Consider the following 25,530-nt stretch of genomic DNA (forward strand, 5'->3'; position numbering starts at 1 on the left):
GCGACCTACACTCTAGCCTGCCACAGAGCTTACTCCACAGGAGTGGTGCAGTGAGAGAGAGGAGTGCTAGGAGCTCATCAGTGGCCTGACACTCTGGTTCATCTGGCGGGCCCGTTGTTTCCGCATCTTTGAGGCTCGCCCTGTACCACCAGCAGAGACCATTCGCGATCTTTGGCTAGAGCTGATCCACAATCTCAGAGGACAGGTCGAGAGACTCCAGGGCAGCTTTGACCGCATGTAGGAGCGTAGAGAGGCCTTCCTTCGACTGTGGCGCCCTTGGCCTTTTTCCACCATGGTCCAGGGTGTACTCAGATGGCACTACCGTCCACCTGTGTGGCTTTTCCCTCCTCCCATTTCTTGATTTAGCCTCATTGTACATATGCTGTTTTTTCATTGGGAGAGTCTCCCCTTCATGGTTGTTGTAGCCCTATCGGCAGTTTTATTAACTAATAGAAGGATCTTTTTCTCGGAAAAAAAAAGGCGTAATCGAGGGCGATTACAATGCTTTCAAGAGGGGGTATGTCACAAATCAGTGACGTGGCAACCATTTGGGCAGCAAAGCAAAGCACACACACATCCTCTCCGTGGCTGGCTGGTCCCGAAAATCCCGTCGCAGAATGCGTTGGTAGTGGTTGACGTGGCAGCAATGTACAGAGGATGTACCGAATTCCGCTTTTTACGACGCGTTTCACAGAGGCAGCAACGGCAGCTTTTTGACTTGCTTTATTTTACGCAAATTGCAAGAGAGGGAGAGAGCTTTATTGGGATTGCTTTATTTTGAGAAGGCTTTTAATGGCTAGCTTTTGGGGCTCTGCTTTTGGCATCCCTTGTAAACTTATAAATTAGTGGCCTGGGCTCCTACTTCTCAGAGCATCCGGACGCAGAGTCTGAGAGTGAGACCCAACCACTCCGTGTACTTTGTGCAACAGATTAATACAAAAAGAAATACCGAAAGGGGCGCCAGTCTTTGGGGCCAATATCTCTAGGCACGGAACTTCGGTTGGGGCCGTGTCGAATCAATTGTGAACTGAGAACCGTGTTGAAGTGAATTTCTGCCGTGTCGTGGTAGAATCTTGACTTGGAGTGTCCAAGTCTGTTACACTCTTGAGACCTTTTGTTGTGCATCAGGCGCGCTGATCAACTGGAGAAAGACAATGGCTTTCTCGGTTGGTAGTGCTCCTACGCTTAATTGGCTGCCAAGAGAGGGTTTCAAATGGATTCCCCTAGGGATTGCAGTTTGATACTTGGGTTGTCAGGTTGGCTTGGACTTGTCTCCTGAGCAGCAGATTGCTCCCCTCCTCCTATCCATCAGGAGGAATGTCACGTGCCACATCCAACCCTATGTGTCCGTGGACAAGCTACAGCATGACAAGGGTTCAATTCAATCAAGTCAGTCTAGGATAGGAAGTGATCTAGCACTTTTGTGAGTCTGTTCGTAGACGGTGCATGTCTAGACACTTAGATTAGATGCATATCCTTTGGTTGCACACACCATGACCATCAGATTCTAGTCAGAAACCATTAGTAGCATTTTTATAGTGCATAGACCTATTTTTTCTATTTTTAACATTTTTCACTTATTATTTTCAAGTGACTTTTGTTGGGAACTAGGTAGGGCAAATTGACAAGTGTACTATATAAGAAAACCTAGCGCTAGCAGTTTCTGGCAGAAGAGGCAGCATGAGCACCTTGCTCAACAGGCAACTTCTCAGCAAGACCAACACCTGCAATAGACCTAGCGTTTTCAGCCATCTGAGAACCTAGCGTTTTTGCATCAGATCAGCCAGCGTTTTTGCAATTGCAGATTCTTGGCGACCGCAAGACCAACAGATTCTCTAGCGTTAGCAGATTCCCTCGCAGGACAGAATTCAGCCTAGTATTTTTGGAGCAGAATACAAGTTCAGTCCTTTTTGTAGATCTTCGCAACAAGAACCAATCCACAGCATTCAGTTTTCAGCCTTAGCTTCGTCATCGTCGTCTGCACCGTCGACCTCGGTATAGCAGTACTTGGACTCATTGCAGATTTCAGTCCCTTAGCATTCTCAGATTCAGCCCGTCTCGTCGTCGTCATCATCGTCGGCAAGTCCAAGCATTGTAGAGATTTGTGCAATCAATAGTAGACCGCTCTCGTCATAGAGAGTGGGGCCTTCGGAGGAGGGTTTGACAACATTCCGGTGTCGTATTCTTCTCTCTCTATCTCTCAATCTCAGCACTTTCATTCACAGTGTTCACCACTTTGTTGGCGTCCATTGCACTCTCCGACTGAAGGAACGGAAGGCTCTCCCTTTTGTAAGTAAAAGGAACCCTTGAGCACACAATCGGGAGCACTCATCTTGAGCAAAGTTCAACATTCACTTTCGTTGTACCTAACATTGGTATCAGAGCTTTGGCAGTGTTCTGTATCACTCAAGGAAAGAACCACAAGAATCACAATTTTTTTTTGCTTGTTGCGGTCGCACGTAACCCAAGACCTCTTGGGCATGTCGATTCCTAATCGTGTTTTTGAAGAGTGATAGGAAACCCAAGAAAGAAGGGCTTGTCCAACCTCCCCTTGTTTCTCTTTTCACTCATTGCGAGCGGCCCATGTACTTAGCGGCCGGCCAATCAACGTGAGGTGGGAAAAAGCAACCTTGGTGTGAGTGCAAGGCTGCCAAGGGGTGCGCCTATAGGAAAGAGTAGAACTCGGGTGAAGAGAGGATCCTTCTCTAACACAGATTGCAAGCGAAAGAAGAACTTCAAGACCCTCAAGAACCCAAGAACCCAAGACCCACAAGAATCCAAGTTCCTCGTGAACTTAAGAACCCACAACTTCAGTGGATGGTCATGACTCGAAGCGGAATGGATACTTCGCTTGGAGGTGATGAGCATGAGAGAGGCGAAGAAGAATTTCCCCCACCAAAAGGTTTTTTCGACCCTCCCCTCTCCCCATCTACGCCAAGGATTGCACTAACTCTTGTGGAGGAGTTGAAGCAGTTGTTTATGGACAGGAAGTTAGAACGCGAAAAAAGCAGAGCAGAAAGAAAAGCAGAAATGGATCGCAATACAAAGAAAGAAGAGTCGAAATGGAGCGCGAACACCAAGAAAGAAATGCAGAAATAGCCCGCGAACACGAAGAAAGAATGACGCTATAGCCCGTGAAAACGAAGAAAGATTGGCAGCCATAGAGCGTGAGCACAACAGAAGGAAAGCCGCCTTGTTCCGATTCTTTTCTCAAAGTGCAGGCACAGATGCAAGAGATGCGGGAAAAGAAGACTCTCTCAGTCTCTTCTTCTCCAAAGCATGACACACAGGATTTGCATGGTGATAAGGATGATGAATTGAATGACAATGACAAGCATGATGATTTGCATGACCAAGATGTAATTTCTCACGAGCATGATGATTTGTATGACCACGTTGTGATTGTTCACAAGAATGATGGGCTAGTTGATATTGTTTCTAGTGAAGCTAACCTCATTGCATATTCGATCAATCACGAAGAACCAATCTTGGCTCTCGAGTCGAGGTCCACAGCACCCCCACAGGAAGATTCGATTATACATGAAGAACCGATCTTGGCTCTCGAGCCTAGGTTTAAAGAACCCTCACAGGAAGTACTATGTGTTCGAATGATTAGTCAGCACGCATTTTTCGAGTGTTTCATTCGTGATCGTTTCCTATATTTTAGTCAGCGTCTTTATGTGATCCTTTTTCTTAGGCATGACATGTTTTACGTTGAGCACGTTTCACTCATGAATGAGCACGGATGTATGCGGATTGTTCATGGAAACCTGAAATGTTTGCATTCAAGGAAGTCACATTCCATGTCTCTCCCTTGGCATCACACAGTCGTAGAAAGAGCACAAGAAAGATTGAGCATCAAGCATAGGCATTTCCATTATGATTTGCCAGAGTTGATTGATTTAGATCAGAAAGAAAAGATTTGATCTCATTGTTTGCATGTGTTGGATGAATGGGTTGGCACTCCGTCATCTACATTGCATGCACAGTCTTTGAGGAAGACGAGATTTTTTCCAATAACTTTACATGGAATGGATATGTTCATGTTTTTGTGTTGGTCCTTGGAAGTGGTTTCAGGAATTTTCATCCTCGGAGATTCTTGAAAAAGGTAGATGCGTGACTCTAGACGAAGTGGAAGCATTAAAGATGACTGTGTCACTTTCGGCGCTGCCCAAAGAAGGCATTGCAGACCTTTATGAAGTTCAAGTATCGCACGACCCACACATCAGAATGGGCCTGCGAAGAGTCCTTTCAGGATTCCGGATGTTATTGGCGATCTCGCTCGACGCCATACAGTTCGGTACCAGTACCTCACTTTGAAAAGGAGGGGATGTCACGTGACACATCCAACCCTATGTGTCCGTGGACAAGCTACAACATGACAAGGGTTCAATTTAGTCAAGTCAGTCTAGGATAGAAAGTGATCTGGCACTTTTGTGAGTCTGTTCGCAGACCGTGCATGGGCCTAGACACTTAGATTAGATGCATATCCTCTGGTTGCACACAGCATGACCATTAGATTCCAGTTAGAATCCATCATTAGCATTTCTACAGTACATAGACCTATTTTCCCTATTTTTGACATTTTTCACTTATTATTTTTAAGTGACTTTTGTTGGGAACTAGGTAGGGCAAATTGACAAGTGTACTATATAAGAAAACCTAGCGCTAGCAGTTTCTGGCAGAAGAGGCAGCAGGAGCACCTTGCTCAACAGGCAACTTCTCAACAAGACCAACACCCGCAGTAGACCTAGCGTTTTCAGCCATTTGAGAACCTAGCGTTTTTGCATCAGATCAGCTAGCGTTTTTGCAATTGCAGATTCTTGGCGACAGCAAGACCAACAGATCCTCTCGCTTAGCAGATTCCCTCGTAGGACAGAATTTAGCCTAGCATTTTTGGAGCAGAATACAGATTCAGCCCAGCGTTTTTGCATCAGACCGATCCTCAGCGTTTTTGGAGATCTTCGTGACATGAACCAATCCACAGCATTCAGTTTTCAGCCTTAGCTTCGTCATCATCATCCGCACCGTCAACCTCGGTATAGCAGTACTTAGACTCATTGCAGATTTCAGCCCCTTAGCATTCTCAGATTCCGCCCGTCCCGTCGTCGTCATCATCGTCGTCGATATCGTCGGCAAGTCCAAGCATTGTAGAGATTTGTGCAATCAATAGTAGACCGCTCTTGCCATAGAGAGTGGGGCCTTTGGAGGAGGGTTTGACAACATTCTGGTGTCGTATTCTTCTCTCTCTATCTCTCAGTCTCGACTCTCAACACCTTCATTCACAATGTTCACCACTTTGTTTGTGTCCATTGCACTCTCTCACTAAAGGAACGGAAGGCTCTCCCTTTCGTAAGTAAAAGGAACCCTTGAGCACAGTTTGGAGCACTCATCTTGAGCAAAGTTCAACATTCACTTCCGCTGCACCTAACAAGGAAGTTGTTACATTGGAGCTCCGCATGACTTTCTTTGGTAGGCAGAGTTGTAGTGGCCAACCAGGTGTTGTTGGCTACTATGTGGTACATCACTTCTTGTTGGATCTTTTCGAGTTCCTGCATCAGCTAGGTAGAGTGGCTGATCAGGAACTTCCTTTGGTCAGGGCGTGACACTCAGAATCCAGATAGCCCGAGCCAAAGTGGTATGGCAGGTCATCACTCTTCCTTATTCTCAGGGAGGGTTGGGGATCATAGACTCAACACAGTAGAGTAGAGCCCTTCTTGGAAGGTGTTTTTGCTTCAGCGGCTCAGCGCTAGAGTACCTCAGGTTGGAGGCCCCTTGACCTTCGATCAGATGAATTTTTACAGAGATGCGCAGAGTTGGCATGAGCAGGAGATTGGAGGACCGTTTCGTTGTGAGTCTGCTCCGTTCCTGGGAGCAGCCGTCGAGAGGCCTGGAGCAGCATCATCCTACTTGCACGGAGGAGTGCTTGAGAAAGCCCCTTGTTTGGAACCCCATGGTTAGCACTTAGAGAAGCCACTTGGTTGGTAGTAGGCCTCGTGTTTCTTGGGGTCCCATCGCAGAGGGTCCAACACGCATTGTAGGTGACTGGCTACAGTTTTCAGGCTTATCAGAGGAGCTTGAGAGCATCCAGCTACAAGGCATGAGAGGGGTGCAGAGCATGTGTGAGGACACCACAGAGGCAGTACTAGCTGAGTGGCTCACACCTCTTGAGTTAGCAGCACCCAGATGGATGGGGGCCTTCACATCACTGGAGGTTCTCATCGCAGTTCAGGCTTTCTCAGAGATTGTACCCTCCCTGTTTTTTGAGCTACAGGGTGAGGGTTGCTTACACTGAGTTTCACTAGAGGCCCTACAAGTGGCAGAGTGCTGTTTTCAGAGGATCCGAGTTGTGGGCATCTGTGTGAAGACTTGTGACATAGATACTGGCCCTTCAATTCTTGAGACTGGCTACTGGAGGATGTGGACTTGGGAGTGTTGTCCACTGGCACGAGTGCTGTGGGATCCTGGAGAGTGGTTTTGGAGGGACCCTTTCTCCTCAGTCGACCATCCAGGCGTCCCTTTCTTTTAGTACACTGCTCGACTGGGACGTCACATACTCGCAGCACGGAGAGAGACTCGTCCTGCTGCAACACCTCATTGGCAGGAGGAGGGTCTCACAACTGAGTTCTTGTCAGCTTTTTGGGAGAGATTGTGAGACTCCAGATAGCCGCGGCGAGTCACTTTGTTCCAGTGGTTGGTTGCACATCGAGCTACAGCAGTTGGGAGCTGGCTTGTACATAGTGGTCTCTCGGCAGCATGCGTAGCTTGTGACCATCCCGTGGAGAGTCAGCGCCAACAGGTTTGGCTTCGTGTCCTTCGATTGATGCCAGCTCTTTCCACGGCACGGCATTACACTTGGGGGGCAACTGCTTGGTCCACTCTCACGGGCTCGGCACTTCAGTTTGATCTATCCTCCATCAGCAGGATGATAGTGATGCAGTGAGGTCTACCTACACTCCAGCCTGCTACAAACCTTACTCCACAGGAGTGGTGCAGGGAGAGAGAGGAGTGTTGGGAGCTCATCTGCGGCCTGACACTCTGGTTCATTTGGTGGGCCCACTGCCAAATGAACCAGAGAGGAGTGTTGGGAGCTCATCTGCGGCCTGACACTCTGGTTCATTTGGCGGGCCTACTGCTTCTGCATCTCTGAGGCTCGCCCTGTACCATCAGCAGAGACTGTTCGTGATCTTTGGCTAGAGCTGGTCCATACTTTCAGAGGACAGCTTGAGAGACTCCAAGGCAGCTCCGACCGCATGCGGGAGCGTAGAGAGGCCTTCCTTCGACTCTGGTGCCCTTGGCCTTTCTTCACATGGTCCAGGGTGTGCTGAGATTGCACTACCATCCACCTGTGTGGCTTTTCCCTCCTCCCATCTCTTGATTTAGCCTCATTGTACATATGTTGTTTTTCATTGGGAGAGTCTCCCCCTTATGATTGTTGTAGCCCTCTCTAGTATAGGTGGTTGTAGCCCTATGGGCAGTTTCATTAACTAATAGAAGGATCTTTCGGGAAAAAAAAAAGTGAGTAAGTTCTTGTCACAAGTTGATGACGTGGCGTGCCCAACTCGAAATAATTGGCCACTAGGACAAGAAGAATTGAACCCAAGAAGTGTGGCCGATGGGCCTAAACAAAAGGGGTTAGGGTTTTAATAAAGAAACATAACCCTACCCAACTTATGGAGCACCGGTCGAGGGGCCTAAAACCTAAAATATCAAAAGCTTGACATTTGGGGCTGATTTTCATCGGGGATTATGAGCGGGCTGCATGGGAAAGGGCACCCAGAGTGGCATATGTACAGAGCCAAGAGCTGCAAGGCTAGAGGGGGGTGTCAAGGGTTGGCTCCATCTGAAGGGAAAGGAACAAGGGGACTGACCGAGGTGCTGCAAGTTGGAGGCCGTCAGGAGGGGCCAGCGTTGCAAAGTAGGAGGCCTTAGGAGTTTGTGCTGAGCCGTTTATTGCAGAAGAGGGATGCCTCTAGCTGCACGAGAAGGAGCCGAGAGGCTGCAGGGTGCTAGAGACCGTGTGCTGCCAAGGAGCTACCCAAAGGTGTGCAAGAAAAGGGGGTGCCAAGGGTGGGTGCCCCGTCCTAGAACAGCGGGAGGAGGAGCCGGGAGCAGGAGGAGCTCCAGAGGGGGGCATGAACAACAGGAGTGCAGGCCGTCAATGCTCAAAGTGGCTACCATGTGTAGGTAACGGGAGGTGGCCATGAGCAGTTAAAGTGGGGAAGCAACAGAGAAGAAAAGAAGGCTAGTGGCGAGGGCTGAGGTTGAAGACCGCCAAGAGGAGAAGAGGAGGGCCAAAAGTTGCATAGTAGAGGGGGGGGGGGGGGGGGGGGGGGCAAGCTGAATGAAAAGAGCTGCCAATAGCGTTGCAGGAGAGGAAACAAGGGCAGCCTTTGGAGATTTTTTGGAGGGCGGTACATGAAGAAGGGGCTGCCTCGGGATCCCTTTGATGTACAGTATGCACGGGAGGAGTCACCAAGGATGAAGGGGGGAGCATGAGGCTTTGCCCATGGTGCCTTTGAAGGACTGAGAGGAGGGACCTGCTAGAGGAGGGCTTGGACACACTGGGGGAAGCAGAACTCGAGCGGCAGAAAGAAGAGCCTGCAGGGCACTACTGAATAGAAGCCGTCTCTCTCTCTCTCTCTCTCTCTCTCTCTCTCTCTCTCTCTCTCTCTCTCTCTCTCTCTCTGTGCAAGTACATCAGCCTACTCCTCACCTAAAGGACAGTCCCCTTTCTCCATATTGAATAATGACATATGGGAGTTCTCTAGAGATGGAGACATCGTTCTCTTAGGAGACTTTAATGCCAGAACGGCCAACTCTCAAGCAGTATTCTATGATACTTCTGAGGAAATGCTCAGAGAAGTGGATTTATCACAGAGGGGGCTTACTAGAAACTCACAGGATAAAGAACACACTGAATATGGGAGACATCTCATGGAGATGGCAACTATACATGGTTTGGCCATACTTAATGGTCTAGAGAATTTCCCTTTATATGGGGGATTCACATGCTTCCCGCACAGGCATGGGGCCAGTACAGTGGATTATGTCATGACTTCACCAAGCTTTATTTCTAGTATCGAGGACTTTAAGGTGCAACCCAGACCGGTTGGGATTGCAGTGGATCATGCTCTCTTGACCTTATCAATCTCCTTCCAATACAATGCCTCTCAAGTACAAAGGAAGAAGACACACACAAGATATACTTTCACGCCAGAGACTGATTCAGTCTATGTGGAAAAGATCTATAATAGGATGTGGGCAGCCGAGCCAGTATATACTGTAGAGGAGATTACTTCTCAGTTAACAGAGATACTACATGGAGCAGCACAAGAGGCATACCCACATACTCAACCTGATCAGAAGAGAGGATCTGGAAACATGCCTCAAAACAGTTGGTATGACGAGGAATGCAGAGAGACGAGAACCCAGGTCCAGAAAGAGCTTACACTTGGGATCATCACATATAAGCAGTCTCGGATTGCTCTTCGGCGTATAGTACGTCGCAAGAAAAGGGCATTTTTAGCCAAACTAGAGAAGGATTTATATCAGCTCTTCTTGAGTTAGGACTCACATGAGGCTTGGCGTTTATTTCACGAGCACTCACCGCCTCCGACGATTACTTCTCCTGAGATTTGGGGTCAATATGTGACATCATTATATATGGTATCTAAACAGCCTCCATTGCCAGATCCGCTAGAGCCATTCCCTGCTACTAGTACTTTCTTTACTACGGAAATGGTGAAAAAAGCCATTGATAAGATGAAGACAAGAAGAGCATATGATCATGATGGTTTAGTAGCAGAACATTTGATCCATGCCAGGGATCTACTTTCAGAAGTCCTTGCTCGTCTGTTTAATCGGGTCATGTGTGAAGGATTACTTGAATCTTGGAAATTATCTACTATCGTACCAATTTTCAAGTCAGGGGATCCTATGATACCCGGGAACTACCGTACCATTTAGGTAGGTCACACATTGACCCGACTGTACGCATCCATTCTTGAACAAAAATTGAGTAGATGGGCAGAGAATGAGGGCATAAGGGCAACAGGACAAGCTGGATTCATGAGGGGTTATTCCACTTTAGATCATATTCTTACGCTCAGAGCCATTATTGAGGAAGGAAGAGCAAGCGGGAGAAGGATGTATTGTTGCTTTGTGGATTTTCGGAAAGCTTTTGATACAGTATCAAGGGCTAGATTGATGCGCAGGATGCAAGAGTTAGGGGTCCCCAAAGAGATTATTTGGGGGATCATGGCCTTATACGGGTCAGTAATTGGTTATGTACGTACTCCAGAAGGGGATTCCGACATTGTTCATTCCACCGTTGGAGTAAAGCAGGGATGCCCACTGTCCCCTACTTTATTTGGTATGTACATAGATGAGGTATCAGATTACATTGATAGAGAGGGTGACAGAGATGCTCAACTTGCAGGGTCATGGATCCCTTTGTTGTTGTATGCAGATGATATTGTATTGATAGCAGAATCACCAGATGGAATGCAGAGGCAGCTAGATGCATTACATAAATTCGTAGAGGACAGTGGATTGTCTGTAAACTTGGGTAAAACCAAAGTTATGGTGTTTAACACCACACCGTAGTGGGTTAGGAGATCGGCACCTACATTTGCATATGGCCAGGATACAGTAGAGTACACAGATGCATACACATTCCTTGGTGTGGTATTTGTAGGACCGAAGTTTACTCTTAAGAAAGCAGCGGATGCTAGATTGTCCAGAGCCTTTGCGGCCTTGGGAGGGTTGGAGAGGATGTGTTCACAAGTGTAGTTCCAGGAACCACGAACAAAACTTTGGCTCTTTGATACTGTGGTGGCTTCGGCTATGATTTATGGGGTCCAGATTTGGGGACCATCTGTGGATCAGGATAATTGGAAGTCAATGAAGAGACCTTTGGTATCTATGATTTCCCGAATGATTAGAGTCAAGGCCTCCGTACCACACGCGATTACCCGAGTGGAACTAGCTACCCCTCTAATAGAAGCTGAAGCTCTTACCAGATCAGTGTCCTTTATACATGGTTTTTGGGATACAAATAATTGCCGATATACTAGACTGGCCCTCGAATCCTCTCGACAATTAGCAATGAAAGGGGATACATCATGCTAGTATGCGCAACTGTCCTCTGGTTTGAAAGACACGGGTTCAGTATAGAAAGATTACCCCCCTTCCAATACTCTCTTTAGGCTCCATCACTGGCAATTACACGAACAAAGATTAATAAAATCATCCGTCAGGATCTTATACAGTTGGATACTAAAAGGACATGGGTAGACCCTACACAAGAATTGGGCACGAAGATGGCCGACTACAAAGAAAACTTCCTACAGCTATCTGAAGATGGATTTGTGATTCGCCCGAGCTACATGGATACCCACCTGTCTCACGGTTTGAGATGTGCTATTGCTCAGATTCGTACATCCTCACACCGGCTGGAAATTGAATTTGGCAGATTTAGGGGAATCCCACTTGAGAGCAGAATTTGCAAATTATGCGGAATGGAGCCGGAGACAGAATTACACTACATATGCCATTGCACCGTATACTATGAGATACGTGGGTGTTTCCATTGCCTATTTAAAGAAGGCTTTGGACCTCTTGATAGAGTCATGCAATACCAAGACCAAAGATGCTGAGGCTTGTACCTACTGGAACTACATCGGCACAGGGATAATCTAATGAGAAGACAAAGAGCACTACAGCCTCAGAGGCAGATCACAGATTTCTTCGGATCGAGAGAAGTAGGAGTGGAAGGAGAAGCAAGAGGCCAGCAGCCAGCACAAAGGAGTACCCACATTCATACCAAAGGCACCCTCATTGACAGGGCGATTGAGCTTAGGAAATCGAGATGACCACGATCGAGATGCAGAAGCACACTTCACCGGAGGAAACTACAACAAAGGATTAGAAGCATTCTAGCCAGACACCCAGAATGCTCCTAAGAAGTTTATTTTATACTTTGTATTTAGTTTTTTCACATTTATTTTCACACTTTCACACTTTCACACTTTCACACTTAGTACTTTAGTATTAAGGTACCCAGACATTGTAACAGATTCACCACTTTTGTATCAGTTTGGTCTCATAGGTCATTCTGGCCTTTTGAAGATGTTAATATAACATTTCATTTCATTTCATCTCTCTCTCTCTCTCTCTCTCTCTCTCTCTCTCTCTCTCTCTCTGAGACGACAGTCGTAGAGACAGATCACAGACTTCTTTGGATTGAGGGAGCCAAGAGACCAACCATCAGCACAGGGTTGTACCCGCATTCATACGAGAGGCACCCTCATTGATAGGGCGATTGAGCTCAGGAGATCGAGACGACCACGACCGAGACATAGGAGCACACTACATCGACGGAGACTCCAGCAGAGGATCAGAGGCATTCTAGCACGACACCCAGATTGTCATTGAGGGCCTATTCTACATTTTCAGATTTCACATTTCACACTTCATTTTCAATTTTCATTTTTACTTTCAGTACTTTTTGTACTTGTACTTCATACATTGTATTAGATTCACCACTTTGTATCTGATGGTCTCATAGGTCATTTTGGCCTTTTGAAGACGTTAATATATCATTTCATTTCATTTCTCTCTCTCTCTCTCTCTCTCTCTCTCTCTCTCTCTCGCCTTCTTCAAGCCCAAGCTCATTGTCAATCCATATCTAATTAATTATTCTCTCTCGCCTTCTTCAAGCCAAGCTCATTGTTAATCCATATCTAATTAATTATTCTCTCTCGCCTTCATAAAGACCAAGCTCATTAGTTTCGATATCTAATTAATTTGTCTCTCAGTTTCCATGAAGCTCCATAGCTCTCATTCATGTACAAGGGTGATAAATTCAGGTATCTGTAAAGGATTTGGATATAGACGGTGTTGTGATTTTGTCTCTTTGTGCTTGGTGGTTGCACGTTGCTACTCGCTTCTCCGATTACGCCATCTCTGCCAGACACACTCTAACAATGAGGCACCCCACGTGTTCCCGGCTAAATGAATTACAATGTGACAACGCCTCTTCGGGGAGAACCCAACATGGGAACAAAAGAAACCAACAAAGATTTGGGCAAATTTTCAATGGGGAATCTTGACAACGCGGAGTACAAACATCAGTTGCAGGTTGACACGTGTGTGACAAGATTGATCAAGTACTCCAAAGACCTGAAGTATGTGCATCACTTGAAGAATTACCCGATTGATGAGATTCACTTGAGATGGTGAGAGGTCGTCGATTCTCCTCTCAATGTGGTAAGAAGGCAAAAAGAAAAGCGGAGTGCAAAAAAGCAGAAATTGTACTCGCAAAAAGAGTTTGACAAAGCTCTTGAAAAGAAGCAAACTGAGTGTTGAAAAGCTTGAAGCACTCTTGAAAGAAGAAATCAATGGGTTTTTTTGGTTATTTGGGCTGGAAGTGGACTTTTGAGGTGGAAGAAGATCCAAGAAGCGTATTCGTTTCAAGGATGAACCATATGTTTCCTCGTCTTTAGAGACTTCTAACAGTTTGTCGTCCTAGGATGAGAAAAAGCGGCAGAAGCGGAGAAAAAGCAAGAAAAGCAGATTTTTGAAAAATTCTAGAGAGCACAGGGTGCCATTGAGCAGTTCAGAGGAGGAGACTCCGTCCTCTATTGAGAGTTCAGATAGTGAACAAAAGAACAAGAAGACCAAGGAGTTCAAGGATGGGGTCAAGCAGTGAAGCTCAACACGTTTTCAAACTACAGGACACCCATCGAGCCCTTGAATTCATTCAGCAATTTGACGTCGTCTTCTTAGGAGGTCTTTTCTCGGAATGCTCCGAGGTGCGAAGGGTGGCATCTTACTTGAAAGGAAATGCACAGACATGGGGTCTACTCTGTTGTTGCGCAGAGAAGCACCTAAAAAGTCGGTAAAATTCAAGAGAATTTTCACTTTTGCCTGGGTAACGGAAGAATATGAAGATGTCATCACGGCTTGGTATCATTTGAGAATGACTAGGAAAGATATTTTGGATGACTATTGCCAAAGGTTTTAGGATACCTATTTGTCAATGTCCTCGTTTCGGATGGTCACTTCGAAGGACGAGATTGAGTGGTTTTGTTGTGGATTGCCAAAAGAGATTCGACAGTATTGTTTGCAACAGAAGTCCGACTCCATGTAGAGACTTATAGGACATGCCAAGCAAGGTTTGGTACGCATGCAAGCTCATTGACCTTTCCTACGGACAAGCCAATATCCACCTCAACATGACAAGAGTCTTCCAAGAAAGAGAAACAACCAAGGGAACCGGATGAAAGTTAATCAAAGGATTTTGAAGAAGTAAGGGAATCGGCTGAAAGTAGTGCATCCGAAGGTTCCGACGAAGCAAGGGAATCAGTTGATGGTTCATCAAAGAATTCGATCGAGGTGCCAATGGACAAGGGAGGCCAGTGGAGCCATCAATAGGTTACAGGTCACAGGGCTAGGTCCATCGGAAAATTTGGTCAAGGGCACTATTTGGCTCTCAATGCAAAGTGGATGGGGGAGGAGAACATCGCAAATTCTCTTCAATTTGAGCTGTACTTTGAAGCTTTTGGATTATTAGCAGTGTCTATGCCAAAAGTTATCGATGAATCAACATGTTGAATCCATAGCAGCTAAAATACGCGTATTTTATTTAGAATACACGACGTCCCGTATTGAAACGTACAATACGTCTCATAACGTTTTCTATTTTTGCTCAAAACGTATGTCTTTTTCTAGTTGATCAATTGTGTTTTAGAGCTTCATGGTGCTTGTTTATCTATGCTATGGTTAAATATTGAAGAATCATTGAGAAGGTCCACGAACCGCTTCATTTGTTCTTATCAAAGTTTCATATCTAAAAAAGTTGACGTATTTGATTTTTGATTCTCAAAAATACGTCTAGTACGCGTATTGTATACCGCGTATTAAACATCTCCGTCCCGTACTGTAGCTGCTATGGTTGAATCTGGTGGGGTACGGAATGCACAAGAAGAGAGCCACTCCACTTCTTTGTCACAAATTGCCTAGATTGAATAAAGTCATTAATTTCTCTTTGAAATTTTAGGGATATCAATAGGTTGATAGTATTTTGCGGAATGACTTTATGTAATTATATACATTGACTTTCCTAGATTGAACATGCTCTTTCATGTGTGTATTGTTAGAGTATGTGATGGAAAGATGAATTGTCTGTAGCATTTTGTCTGATGAATGATTCGAACTTAGTGCATCTAGACATTTGTTAGAGATCAACGAGATTTGGATATGTTGGCTAAGTGAATGAGAATTGAATGATATTCTAGTGCATCAAGATTTCTATCTGGATGAGATGATTAGATACGGTTGTGATTACATCAAGAGTTTTCAGAAGGATGAGATGGTTTCACAGTGATCTAGGTGCCTCAAGAGTTTTAGACAAGATGAGATGGGTACATTGATTGATTGAAACACAGTGTTCAATGTGAACCAAGTGTGTGATTTTGTGGATTGCATGCTATATGAATGTAGTGTCTTGTGAGGATGGTCATTGGCATGGTTTGCTTGAATTGTGAAAAGAAAGGGATATGAATTTGATAGTAACAAGATTTAGTAGATCGAGACATTTGTGACAGATCAGCGCGGTCTGGATGTGATTGCTAAATAGGGTACAACGATCATGATTTGTATGTAAGATCCTCGACAGAAATGTGATTGATCAGTGACTGACGTCTTTGTGAAAGTGTTGGATTTGTGGAGTTTGGAGTCTGAATACATAGAGTCAATGTCTATTGAAGAAAGTTTTTGTCCTTTGGTTGTTTTGTAGGTGTAATCGAGGGTGATTGCAATTCTTTAAAGAGGGGGGAATTTCACAAAGTGATGATGTGGCGTGCCCAATTGGGAAGAATTGGTCGTGAGGATGAGAAGAATTGAACCTAGAAAGTGTGGCTGAGGGGCCTAAACAAAAGGGGTTAGAGTTTTAATTAAAAAACCCAACTTCTGGAGCACCGATCGAGGGGCCTAACCAAAAGTATTAAGAGCTTGATATTTGGGGCTGATTTCTTTAAATTGCGTTGACTGATGACGTGGCAGGTTGTACAGATTTCTGCGATTTGTGCTGGTTGTTTGGGTAGCTTTCTATGTTAGCTTTTGAGAGCAAATGCTTTTGAAGATCAAGTGCTTTTAGAATTGATGCTTTTGGGGCTCTGCTTATTGGCATCCATTGTACGTTTATAAGTGCCCAGAGTGCCACTTTTCAGATAGCATCTAGACGTAGAGTCTCGAAGAGAGTTGGACCCTTGAGAGTTGTACTTTGCAAAGAGTAATAATAAAGAAATATTGAAAGGGGCACCAGTCTTTGGGGCTAGTGCGTCTTGGCTCGGAACTCTGACATGCCGTGTCGACTCTCCTCTTCTCTTTCTCTCTTCAAGTTTAGTGATTTTGCAGTTTCGGTTCGTGTGTCGCTATCGATTTCTTGCTTGGAGTGTCCAAGCTTGTAATAGTTCTCCACGAGAAATAAGACTTCGTCTGTCCTAAGCCTCTACAAGATGAGGTTCTATTGCAGGACCACCTTGGCGGCATTCCTCGTGTGCCGACTCCTCATCCTTGATTTCCTCATCAACTCTCACTTCCTCTTCCTCTTCCACATACTTGCATTCTTCCTCAAAGTCATGAGGTGCTGCGTCCGTGGTTGGTTGTTGCAAAAATCAGACTGGACTCTCTGTTTGAGTGGTGATCTGATACCACTATAAATGGCAAGTCAGCAAGTCACCTGACAAGATGGTAAGGCAGACAGCACCACAAATTCAACCGAAACAACAATTACTTGAACTTGAAAGAGAACCGGACACTAGCGACTAGACAGAGTGCATCTGAGTGGGAAATGTTCGCTTAGCCTAGACAGTGTTTTAAATGTGAGCTTCTTGTGATACCATCGTCAAATTCTGTCAACAGTGAAACATCTCCATATTTACTTGCAACTTGTCATTTCATGGTAAAGCTGGTATTTTGATGAAGTATAATTTGTTCTTGAATGCTAAAGCTGTGAAGTGTGCATCACCTAACATCTTGTCTTTGCTTTGCAATCTGAGCAGCAATCGCCTTATGAAAACACCAACAAGCCTTTCTTGTAACCACCATTTTTGCATGTAAGCATTCCATTTATTTACATATTGCAAAGGCTCCAGTTTATTTGCTACAAATTTAGCTGATCCATTTGGTTTACAAAAATTTCTGCTCAGGGCTTGTATACTTCAGCTGACCAGTGAAGAGTATACCATCACCTTTGGAACTTGTTGCCCAAAGTGCAATTTACCTGCTACCAGGCATCGTAAGCACCCCTTTCTAATGAGCGAGTTCAAATTTGGTGCCACAATTTTTCAATACCAGCTCTTGGCTGCTTGGGTTTGGATTACCTTATGTGGGATTGTGAAGATAAAAGAAGGTTATGCCAAGATATCCATAGCTTGAGCTCACCTATGCACTTGTAAAATGTGCTTGTCTGCAGAAGCAATTTATTCCCCAGAATTTGACAAACTTGTATCAATCTATCAAGGGTTGGAGCTTGACCTTGCTTGTCTTCGACCATGCTGTAGGGAGACATACAAGAACTTTAAGGAGGAGGTATGTTTAGTAGCCTCTCCACTGCATCATGTTGCATAGGATTATTTATGTTTCAAAGTAAATGTCTTTAATAAAACTCGATGATGGTGTTAAGTTTTGCTCCTGAGTTTACACGTAGTAGTTTCTTGGTTGATCCCTACATGTTTCTTGGTTAATTCTCGCTTATGGTTTTGAGCTCTTTTCAGAAATATCTTCCTTTCTCTTCTTTCATGTCGGCCCTTCATGCTGTGACAGTCAATGGTGTTGCTTTTTGTAGCAGGGAAATGCAATAAAGAAAGTGAAAAAAAAGCGCAGGCGTAAGGGTGATGCTGTTTTTTCTGTACATCAAAGAGCAGAAGGTGTAGTGGAAGGTGAAAAGGAGGCTGCGGTTGTTTCTTTACATCAGAGGCCAGAAAATGTAGTGGAAAGGAATGAGGGAGCTGCTTTAGTTTCTCTTAAGGGACCCGCATTAGTTTCTCTGAACCAGAGATCAGAATGTGTTGTGGAAAGAGAGGAAGAATCTACTGTTTTTTCTTTGAATCGGATGCTACCTTGTGTAGGAGAAGAGGAGAAGGAAGCTACTGTTGCTCCTTACCCAAAAAAGAAAGTAAAGAAAAAAGGCAGGCGTGAGAGTGATGCTGTTGTTTCTGTGCATCAAAGAGCAGAAGGTGTAAAGGAGGCTGCGGTTATTTCTATCCTTCAGATGCCAGAAAATGTAGTGGAAGGGAAGGAGGGAGCTGCTTTAGTTTCTCCAAACCAGAGGTCAGAATGTATAGCGGAAAGGGAGGAAGAAGCTTCTGTTCTTTCTTTGAATCTGATGCTACCTTGTGTAGGAGAAGAGGAGACGGAAGCTACTGTTGCTTCTTACCCAATAAAGAAAGTAAAGAAAAATTGCAGGCGTAAGAGTGATGCTGTTGTTTCTGTGCATCAAAGAGCAGAAGTTGTAGTGGAAGGTGTAAAGGAGGCTGCGGTTGTTTCTATACATCAGAGGCCAGAAAATGGAGCGGAAGGGAAGGAGGGAGCTGCTTTAGTTTCTCCAAACCAGAGGTCAGAATGTGTAGCGGAAAGGGAGGAAGAAGCTGCTGTTCTTTCTTTGAATCTGATGCTACCTTGTGTAGGAAAAGAGGAGACAGAAGCTACTGCTGCTTCTTACCCAATAAAGAAAGTAAAGAAAAAGCGCAGGCGTGAGAGTGATGCTGTTGTTTCTGTGCATCAAAGAGCAGAAGGTGTAAAGGAGGCTGCGGTTGTTTCTATACATCAGAGGCCAGAAAATGTAGTGGAAGGGAAGGAGGGAGCTGCTTTAGTTTCTCCAAACCAGAGGTCAGAATGTGTAACAGAAAGGAAGGCAGAAGCTGCTGTTCTTTCTTTGAATCCGATGCTACCTTGTGTAGGAGAAGAGAAAGAAGCTATCGTCGCTTCTTATCCAATAAAGAAAGTAAAGAAAAAGCGCAGGCGTAAGAGGGATCCTGTTGTTCCTTTGCATCAGAGATCAGAAGGTGTATTGAAAGGGGACAAGGAAGCTGCTGTGATTTCCTTGAATCAAAGTGGTGTAGTGGAAGGGAACAAGGAAGCCGCTTTAGCTTCTTTGAATCAGAGATCAGAATGCATAGTGGAAGTGGACAAGCAAGCTGCTGCAGTTTTTTTGGTTCAGAGGTTACTTTATGTTGGAGAAGAGAAGGAAGCTAGTGTTGCTTCTTTGAATCAGGGGTTATCTTGTGTAGTGGAAAAGCAAAAGGAAGCTGCTGTCTTTGTGAATCAGATATCGCCTCATGCAGCTGAAGGAGGGCTGGAAGCTGCTGCTGGCTCTTTGAATCAGAGGTCAGCATGTCCAGTGGGAGGGCACAGGGAAGCTGCTAGCATTTCTTCAACCCAGAGATCACCTTGTGTTGTGGAAGAGGACAAGAAAGCTTCTGATCATAGTGTTGAAGTCCAAAATATTTGTGCACCAAAGAAAAATAAAAAAAGGAAAAGATTAGTCTCCTACAAAGGCCATCCAACCATGTCAAAACGTGTGCAATTACCTTGCCCAATTTTTAAAGATTTAGAAGAACAGGAAGAGAATGCATCTTTGGTGCACAAAACATGTCCTTCGCAGTCTGAGGCATTGCAGGAAATTTCTAACATGAACAAGGAAAGTCTTCCAATTGTGTCAGACAGTAATCCACACCTAATCAATGATCCGGAGACTGCTGTGGTCAAGACGGTGACAGATTGTTTCTGTCTACCCTGTGAAGATGCGAAGGTTATAATCTTGGTGCTTACTCTTGATATCATCAGGTTCAATCTCCAAAAATGGAGGCCATTGAACTGTTAACAGTTTTTTATTTTTGTTTGTGTGTCAAAGCAGGGCAATCTTGTAATAGGCAATGTTATTGGTATCATGTCGAAAGAGGATCATACCGTGAGCAGTCCAACAAGTAATCATGGTAATCATTCAACTGCTGTAAGGAAATAAAAACTCGTGATTTTGTTTCAGTTGCTCGGACCTTCTGAACACACCGTATGTTACTTTGATTCAACGAGCATATGTTTGCAGTTGGTGATTACTATCTTCTTGTCCTTCTTCATTTTTAGTACTCGTGGTTTTGCATGTTATGATGTTTTAAGATGAATGCATCAGGCAGAGACTCGGGGAATCAGATTTCTAAAAGCCAATTGTTGCTGGATTCTAATTCAGAGACATCAGCAGGGTGCAATAACAAGCAAAAGATTCTTGCATTAGATGAGCTGAGCTGTGTATTTTGTCAAGCTCCTGATAATTCTCTGGTAATCATGCTTGCCTGCTACTACTCTAAATTTCCATTTGCTTGATCTGTTCTTCTGGGGAAAATGGTATTTGTTAATCATGACAACTGGCCATTCTATCTTTCTTCTGCAAGTAAGACTTCTGCTGTAGGTAGCGGGTCCAATGATGCATTATGCGAGGGGACTGCCAGTGCAAGCAGGGAGAAGAATAAAGAGTCTTGTAAGTGTACATCAGCTCTGTGCGGAATGGTAAGTGTGGCATTCTGTAAGCCTGAAAAACCGGTACTCTTAACTGTTAGCTGTAGATTACATTTTTGTCTATTGAACAGGGCACCCAATGTATACTATGTGGGCAATGCTGTCAAAAATCTTGGCAAAGAAGTAGCCCGAGGTCAAAAGCTCAAGTGCAGTCAGTGTGGATTAAAAGGAGCAGTGCTTGGATGCCTCATCAAGTGTTGCATAAAGAGCTATCACTATCCATGTGCTCGGTCTCTTTCATGCAGATGGGATCCTGTACGTTTCACCATGCAAACAACACTTTGGATCTTGTATTTCACTTTCCAGAAGCTCGTGCAACTGTTACATTCTTGAATGCAGGATAACTTCGTAGTTCTTTGCCCTGATCATGTAGCTGAATGTCTTCCTTGTGATGAGCCAACGGTTAAACCAATAAAGCTTAAAAACAAGCTGAAAGCTGCCTCTGGAAAACTACCACAGTCAGACCAACTTGGACAAATCAAGGTTTATAAAGGCCACAGCTCAGAAAACCAAAGAGAATGCAAAGCTGAGAAGCCTGCAGCAGAACCAAGCTGCATGAATACTGCAAGAATTTCCTTTGTAAAATGGACTTCAGTTGTGGGTCGTGAGTTGGTTTTATGTGGCTCGGGCCTGAACTCAGCAGCGCATGTATGCATATGCCCTTGCTTCTGGTTTCTATTCGTTTATAAGGCTGCCTGCTTGGACAGGCTTCTTATGCTTGCTATGGATCTGCAGGCGCTTTTGGCCTCGTTCGCAATGCAGACAGGTGCCAGACTAACTGAACCTTGGGACTCTCGGGTGACACATTTAATCATCGCCACAGATGGAGAGGGTGCTGCAGCTAGAACATTCAAGTTCATGTCAGCAACCTTGGCAGGGAGATGGATTTTAAAATTGAATTGTGAGTTGGGAATCTTCTTGTCTTGTTTTCTACTATCAACTTCAGCATCTTATGACATGCTTGTCTGTGGGTTCAGGGGTGGAAGCCTGCATGTCTGCCTGCCAGCTTGTCAGGGAGGAGCCTTACGAGGTCAATCTCGACATACATAAACGGGTTGGTGGGCCGAGGCGAGCTCGTCTAATTGTAGCTTCAACAGTGAGTTAGCACATCATCTTTCTGCTGTACTTGAGCTGCTTCTCTCTTTTGCACATCTCATGGTTTATTGTCTGTCTTTGATGTTCATCATGCAGACACGCAAATTGCTAGAAAATATTGAATTTTATTTCTTGGGAGACTATGCTGCAGCCTACAAAATGGACTTGCAAGCCCTTGTGAGCGCGGCAGGAGGAAGGATTGAAGACGACTGCTGGAATGCACAAGCGATGCAGACTTGTACAAGGATTGTAGTGTACAATGCGGGCATTACACCTGATGCTGAGTCTCTGGGAGTCATTAGAAGCAGGTGGTCACAAGCCAAGTCTGTTGCTCACAAGGCTCAAGCATACGTTGTGGCTCACACTTGGATCCTAGACTCCATAGCTGCCTATGAGCTGCAGCCCTTCCATCATTGATGTCAGGCCTGCTAGAGGCTCCTCTCCTCCTTGGTCTTCATGTCCGCCTTGCACATGCATGTAGCTTTGAAGAAGAATTAGCTGCATCATAAAAGCACCTAGAGGACAAGTCAGACTAGGATAATTAATGATGGAATTAGAGACCTTTTTCTGTTTCAAGGGTGTGCAAGAGATGGAAGTTTACCAATTGGTGTTGGAGAAGAGGGCATGTGGTGCTAGTTCAGGGCGTTTGGCTGCATCTGCAAGGATGGAGGCGACGCAAGATCTAGCTCTTCTCACTCAACCTGATGGGGAGCAATTGGACTGGAGGTAGCTTCTTTGATGGAGGATGAGATAAGGGAGTGGCCACATCGCCTTGTTGGGGCTGATCAGGGCAGATTCATCAGAGTTGATTGAATGAGCGAAGTTCAATTCTTGCCGTCGAGGATAATACAACCTATAGGCTTTCACATCATAATGATCACCATAGCCCTCAACCACAAACACAAGAATGCCCTCAACCACAAACACCATTCTTGTGGCTGCATCAAGTTCGTGTCAGAGTTGCACTAAGCTAGATACCCAAACATATGAAGGGATCGGTTGGGGACCTTTCGAAATAAGCGAAAGTACTTGTGGTATGTTGGGGATGTTTGCATGGGGAATGCAGCTCTGAAGGTAACAAGCAGTGGCAATTGCTTCTTGTCAATAATCCTCAAGAAAGCTAGTAGTGAGGAGCCTTCCACATGCGGCTTCAACTACATTCTGGGTCCTTTTAGAAACCCCATTTTGTCTAGGGGTTACGGCACAATATGTTGCTATTAAATACCTTGATTTTGCAAATTCATTACAAATGTACTCAATTACAATGTCGGAACAAAGATTATGGATAGGTAGGTCATGTTGCAACCTTCAAGCATGAGTATCCTTCGGATTTTGCATCAAAGAATACACTTCTGTGTATCTGTTGAAGTTCTCATATGAAGAACCTTTCAAAGGCTTTGACGTTATTGAGTCGCCCAAATCAGTATCTATTAGTTGATTTAGCTGGAAGGTTCTTTATCGTGATCTAGAAAAGGTTTTGTGGTGAATTTTTTGAAGGGACCTTGGATGATGGATATAGCAGGCATAGGAGGAGCATAGACACACCTTTAGAGAAAGAATGGATTTGAGTCGAGCAAGAAGGTGACGTATGGGATCGCGATACCAAGACAAGGTGTGTACCCATCTCTATAGATGAGCCTTCTGGTTGTCTTGAAGTAATTGCAATTTGTAGCATCCAACACATATTTTAGACATCCCATTTCACTTCTTTCTTCTTGCTCTTCCCAATTTTGTGAGTGCTCTTACAATTAGTCATTCAAGGTGATGGTTTTGGCCTGCAACTTCAACTTCTCTTGCACCGCACCCTCCTTTAGCTGGCCATCTCAGAGAAAGCCCAATTCTAGATGTGGATCACTAACACCTAGCCACAATAGGGAAGAAAACACAACAACAGGAGGAGGATCGATAGCAAGGATCACCTTGGCCGCAGTCGCACTCATCCGAATGCCTGGAGCACCTAGGGCGCTCATTTTGCCGAATCCCTCTTTCGCTTTCTTGCGCAGCTACTTTGAATGATCGCAGGGAAAGAGCAGACCAAAGCAGTTGAAGTTGACCACGAGGCCGGCAACCTTGCTGCTGGTCCTTGCATGCCCGCCCCAACTTTCCAATGAGAAGAACCCGGTACTGGCAGCCAATCGGCCAAATGTACTCAGTTGGCGGAAGGGTAAGTCACAACAGTGACTGCCCTTTCGCCGAAAGGTCCAACACCCTTTGGTTAGGGCGTTAGAACTAAAATCAAACATAACCCCAAACTCGAAGCGGGTCTAGCCATTGAATGGATGAGCGTCGTAACAAATTGGCCATATGTACTCAGTAGGCGAAAGGGTAAAAGTCACAAAAGTGATTCCCCTTTCGCCGAAACATCCAACACCATTTGGTTAGGGGTTAGAACTAAAATCAAACACAACACAACCCCAATGCAACATCAAAGGGGCGGCAAGGCCTCAATGTAAACATATATGAGTGGAAACTCGAACCTGTGGTAGGTGTGTCCTTGTCCATAGGATGTCAAGGCCAAGACTTGTCAAACACAACACATATCTTATATCTTACATATATATATAAAAGGCCGGACTAGGATTCATGTAGAGGAGCTGTAGGAGATGAGCAAGCCCTTCGTAAGAGCTCTCCATAACTGTTTCAGCTATGGTGTATCCAAGGATAGCAAGAGCGGTAATTGTTTGAGCTTGTACTAGAGAGAGAGAGAGAGAGAGAGAGAGAGAGAGAGAGAGAGAGAGAGAGGAGGAGGAGGAGGAGGAGGAGAAGAACCACCAAGCAATGGAGATTTCAGAGAAAATAGAGAGACCATGATGGAGAGGAAGTAGAAGCATTTTGAGAGAGAGAGAGAGAGAGAGAGAGAGAGAGAGATGAAAATGAAATGAAATGTTATATTAAACATCTTCAAACGGCCAAAATGACCTTTGAGACTAGAATGATACAATCCTTGTGGATCTAGTCCAATGTTTGGGTACAAACATAAAATGAAGTAAAGCGAAAGACTAAACTAGAAAAACTAAAAGGAAAAAATCATCGGACTGGAATCATCATCATCATCACCAATGCCCAAAGATGCTTGACATTGGGTGTTGTCCGAGAAAGTATAGCATCAGTTCTTGAAGAGATTTGTCAAAGGTCGCCTTTGTAAATAGTTGTACTGGGCGTCTCCCATATCGTGCAAGAATAGTCTCGATCCTCTGATGGAGCCTTTGTCGATGTCGTGGTCACCCTTGTAGATATGGGCGTCTAGCTCCCCCTATCTCAGTGGTCGTGTTTACTAATATATCTATGGTATAAGTGGGCTCTGAAGTTTGTTGTGAAGCATGCTCATCTAGCTGTTGAGTCTCTGCTCTAAAAAAGTCAGTGATCTCCCTCTATGAATGTCTCCCAGTGCTTGGTCTCCTCAAGAGACTCTCCCTGTTTTTGTGTAGCTCTAGCAAAAACACCCAAGGCATCTTTGATCCTGATATCTCTTGACTCTAGCCAACGGTCCAAAGCCCTCTCTAAATAGTCAATGAAAGCAGCCACGTATCTCATAGTATACCGGACAATGACAAGTGTGATGTAACTCTGTCTCTGGCTCTATATAACACAATTGGCATACCTTGGCTTCTGTTGGTACTCTGCTAAATTTGCCAGTCTCAATCTCTAGCTGATGCGATGATGTGCATATCTGACCAATATCACAGCATATCCCATAAAATAAGTGAGTGTCCATATAGATTGGTCTGATCACATATCCATCCTTTGTTAGTTGGAGAAGATGCTCTCTTTAGAAAGCCATCTTCGTGCCCAACTCTTGTACCAACTATATCCATGTGCTTCTGGTATCTAGTTGAATCAAATCCTGACGTATAG

The 25,530-nt window shown here is 44.9% G+C and overlaps 1 protein-coding gene across 4 annotated transcripts in view; it reads left to right on the forward strand.

Moving 5' to 3' along the window:
- LOC147433463 (uncharacterized) overlaps window positions 1-23,751 on the forward strand; it is a 53,550-nt gene extending 29,799 nt beyond the window's left edge. The window contains exons 2-13 of one of the 4 annotated variants that reach the window (XM_086490140.1): window positions 17,070-17,123; window positions 17,217-17,305; window positions 17,483-17,598; window positions 17,855-19,819; window positions 19,925-20,003; window positions 20,198-20,343; window positions 20,474-20,571; window positions 20,652-20,835; window positions 20,920-21,228; window positions 21,316-21,481; window positions 21,558-21,676; window positions 21,772-23,751. In XM_086490140.1, coding sequence (XP_086346266.1) covers window positions 17,070-17,123; window positions 17,217-17,305; window positions 17,483-17,598; window positions 17,855-19,819; window positions 19,925-20,003; window positions 20,198-20,343; window positions 20,474-20,571; window positions 20,652-20,835; window positions 20,920-21,228; window positions 21,316-21,481; window positions 21,558-21,676; window positions 21,772-22,092 — 3,646 coding nt within the window. In that variant the 3' untranslated portion in view covers window positions 22,093-23,751. The remainder of the gene's footprint in view (window positions 1-17,069; window positions 17,124-17,216; window positions 17,306-17,482; window positions 17,599-17,854; window positions 19,820-19,924; window positions 20,004-20,197; window positions 20,344-20,473; window positions 20,572-20,651; window positions 20,836-20,919; window positions 21,229-21,315; window positions 21,482-21,557; window positions 21,677-21,771) is intronic. The other 3 variants (XM_086490142.1, XM_086490141.1, XM_086490143.1) reach the window with 3 other exon arrangements.
- Window positions 23,752-25,530: the final 1,779 nt, after the last annotated feature.

The sequence above is a fragment of the Adiantum capillus-veneris genome, chromosome 19 (genome assembly GCF_014529385.1).
Source record: "Adiantum capillus-veneris isolate H3 chromosome 19, ASM1452938v2, whole genome shotgun sequence".
NCBI lineage: Eukaryota > Viridiplantae > Streptophyta > Polypodiopsida > Polypodiales > Pteridaceae > Adiantum > Adiantum capillus-veneris.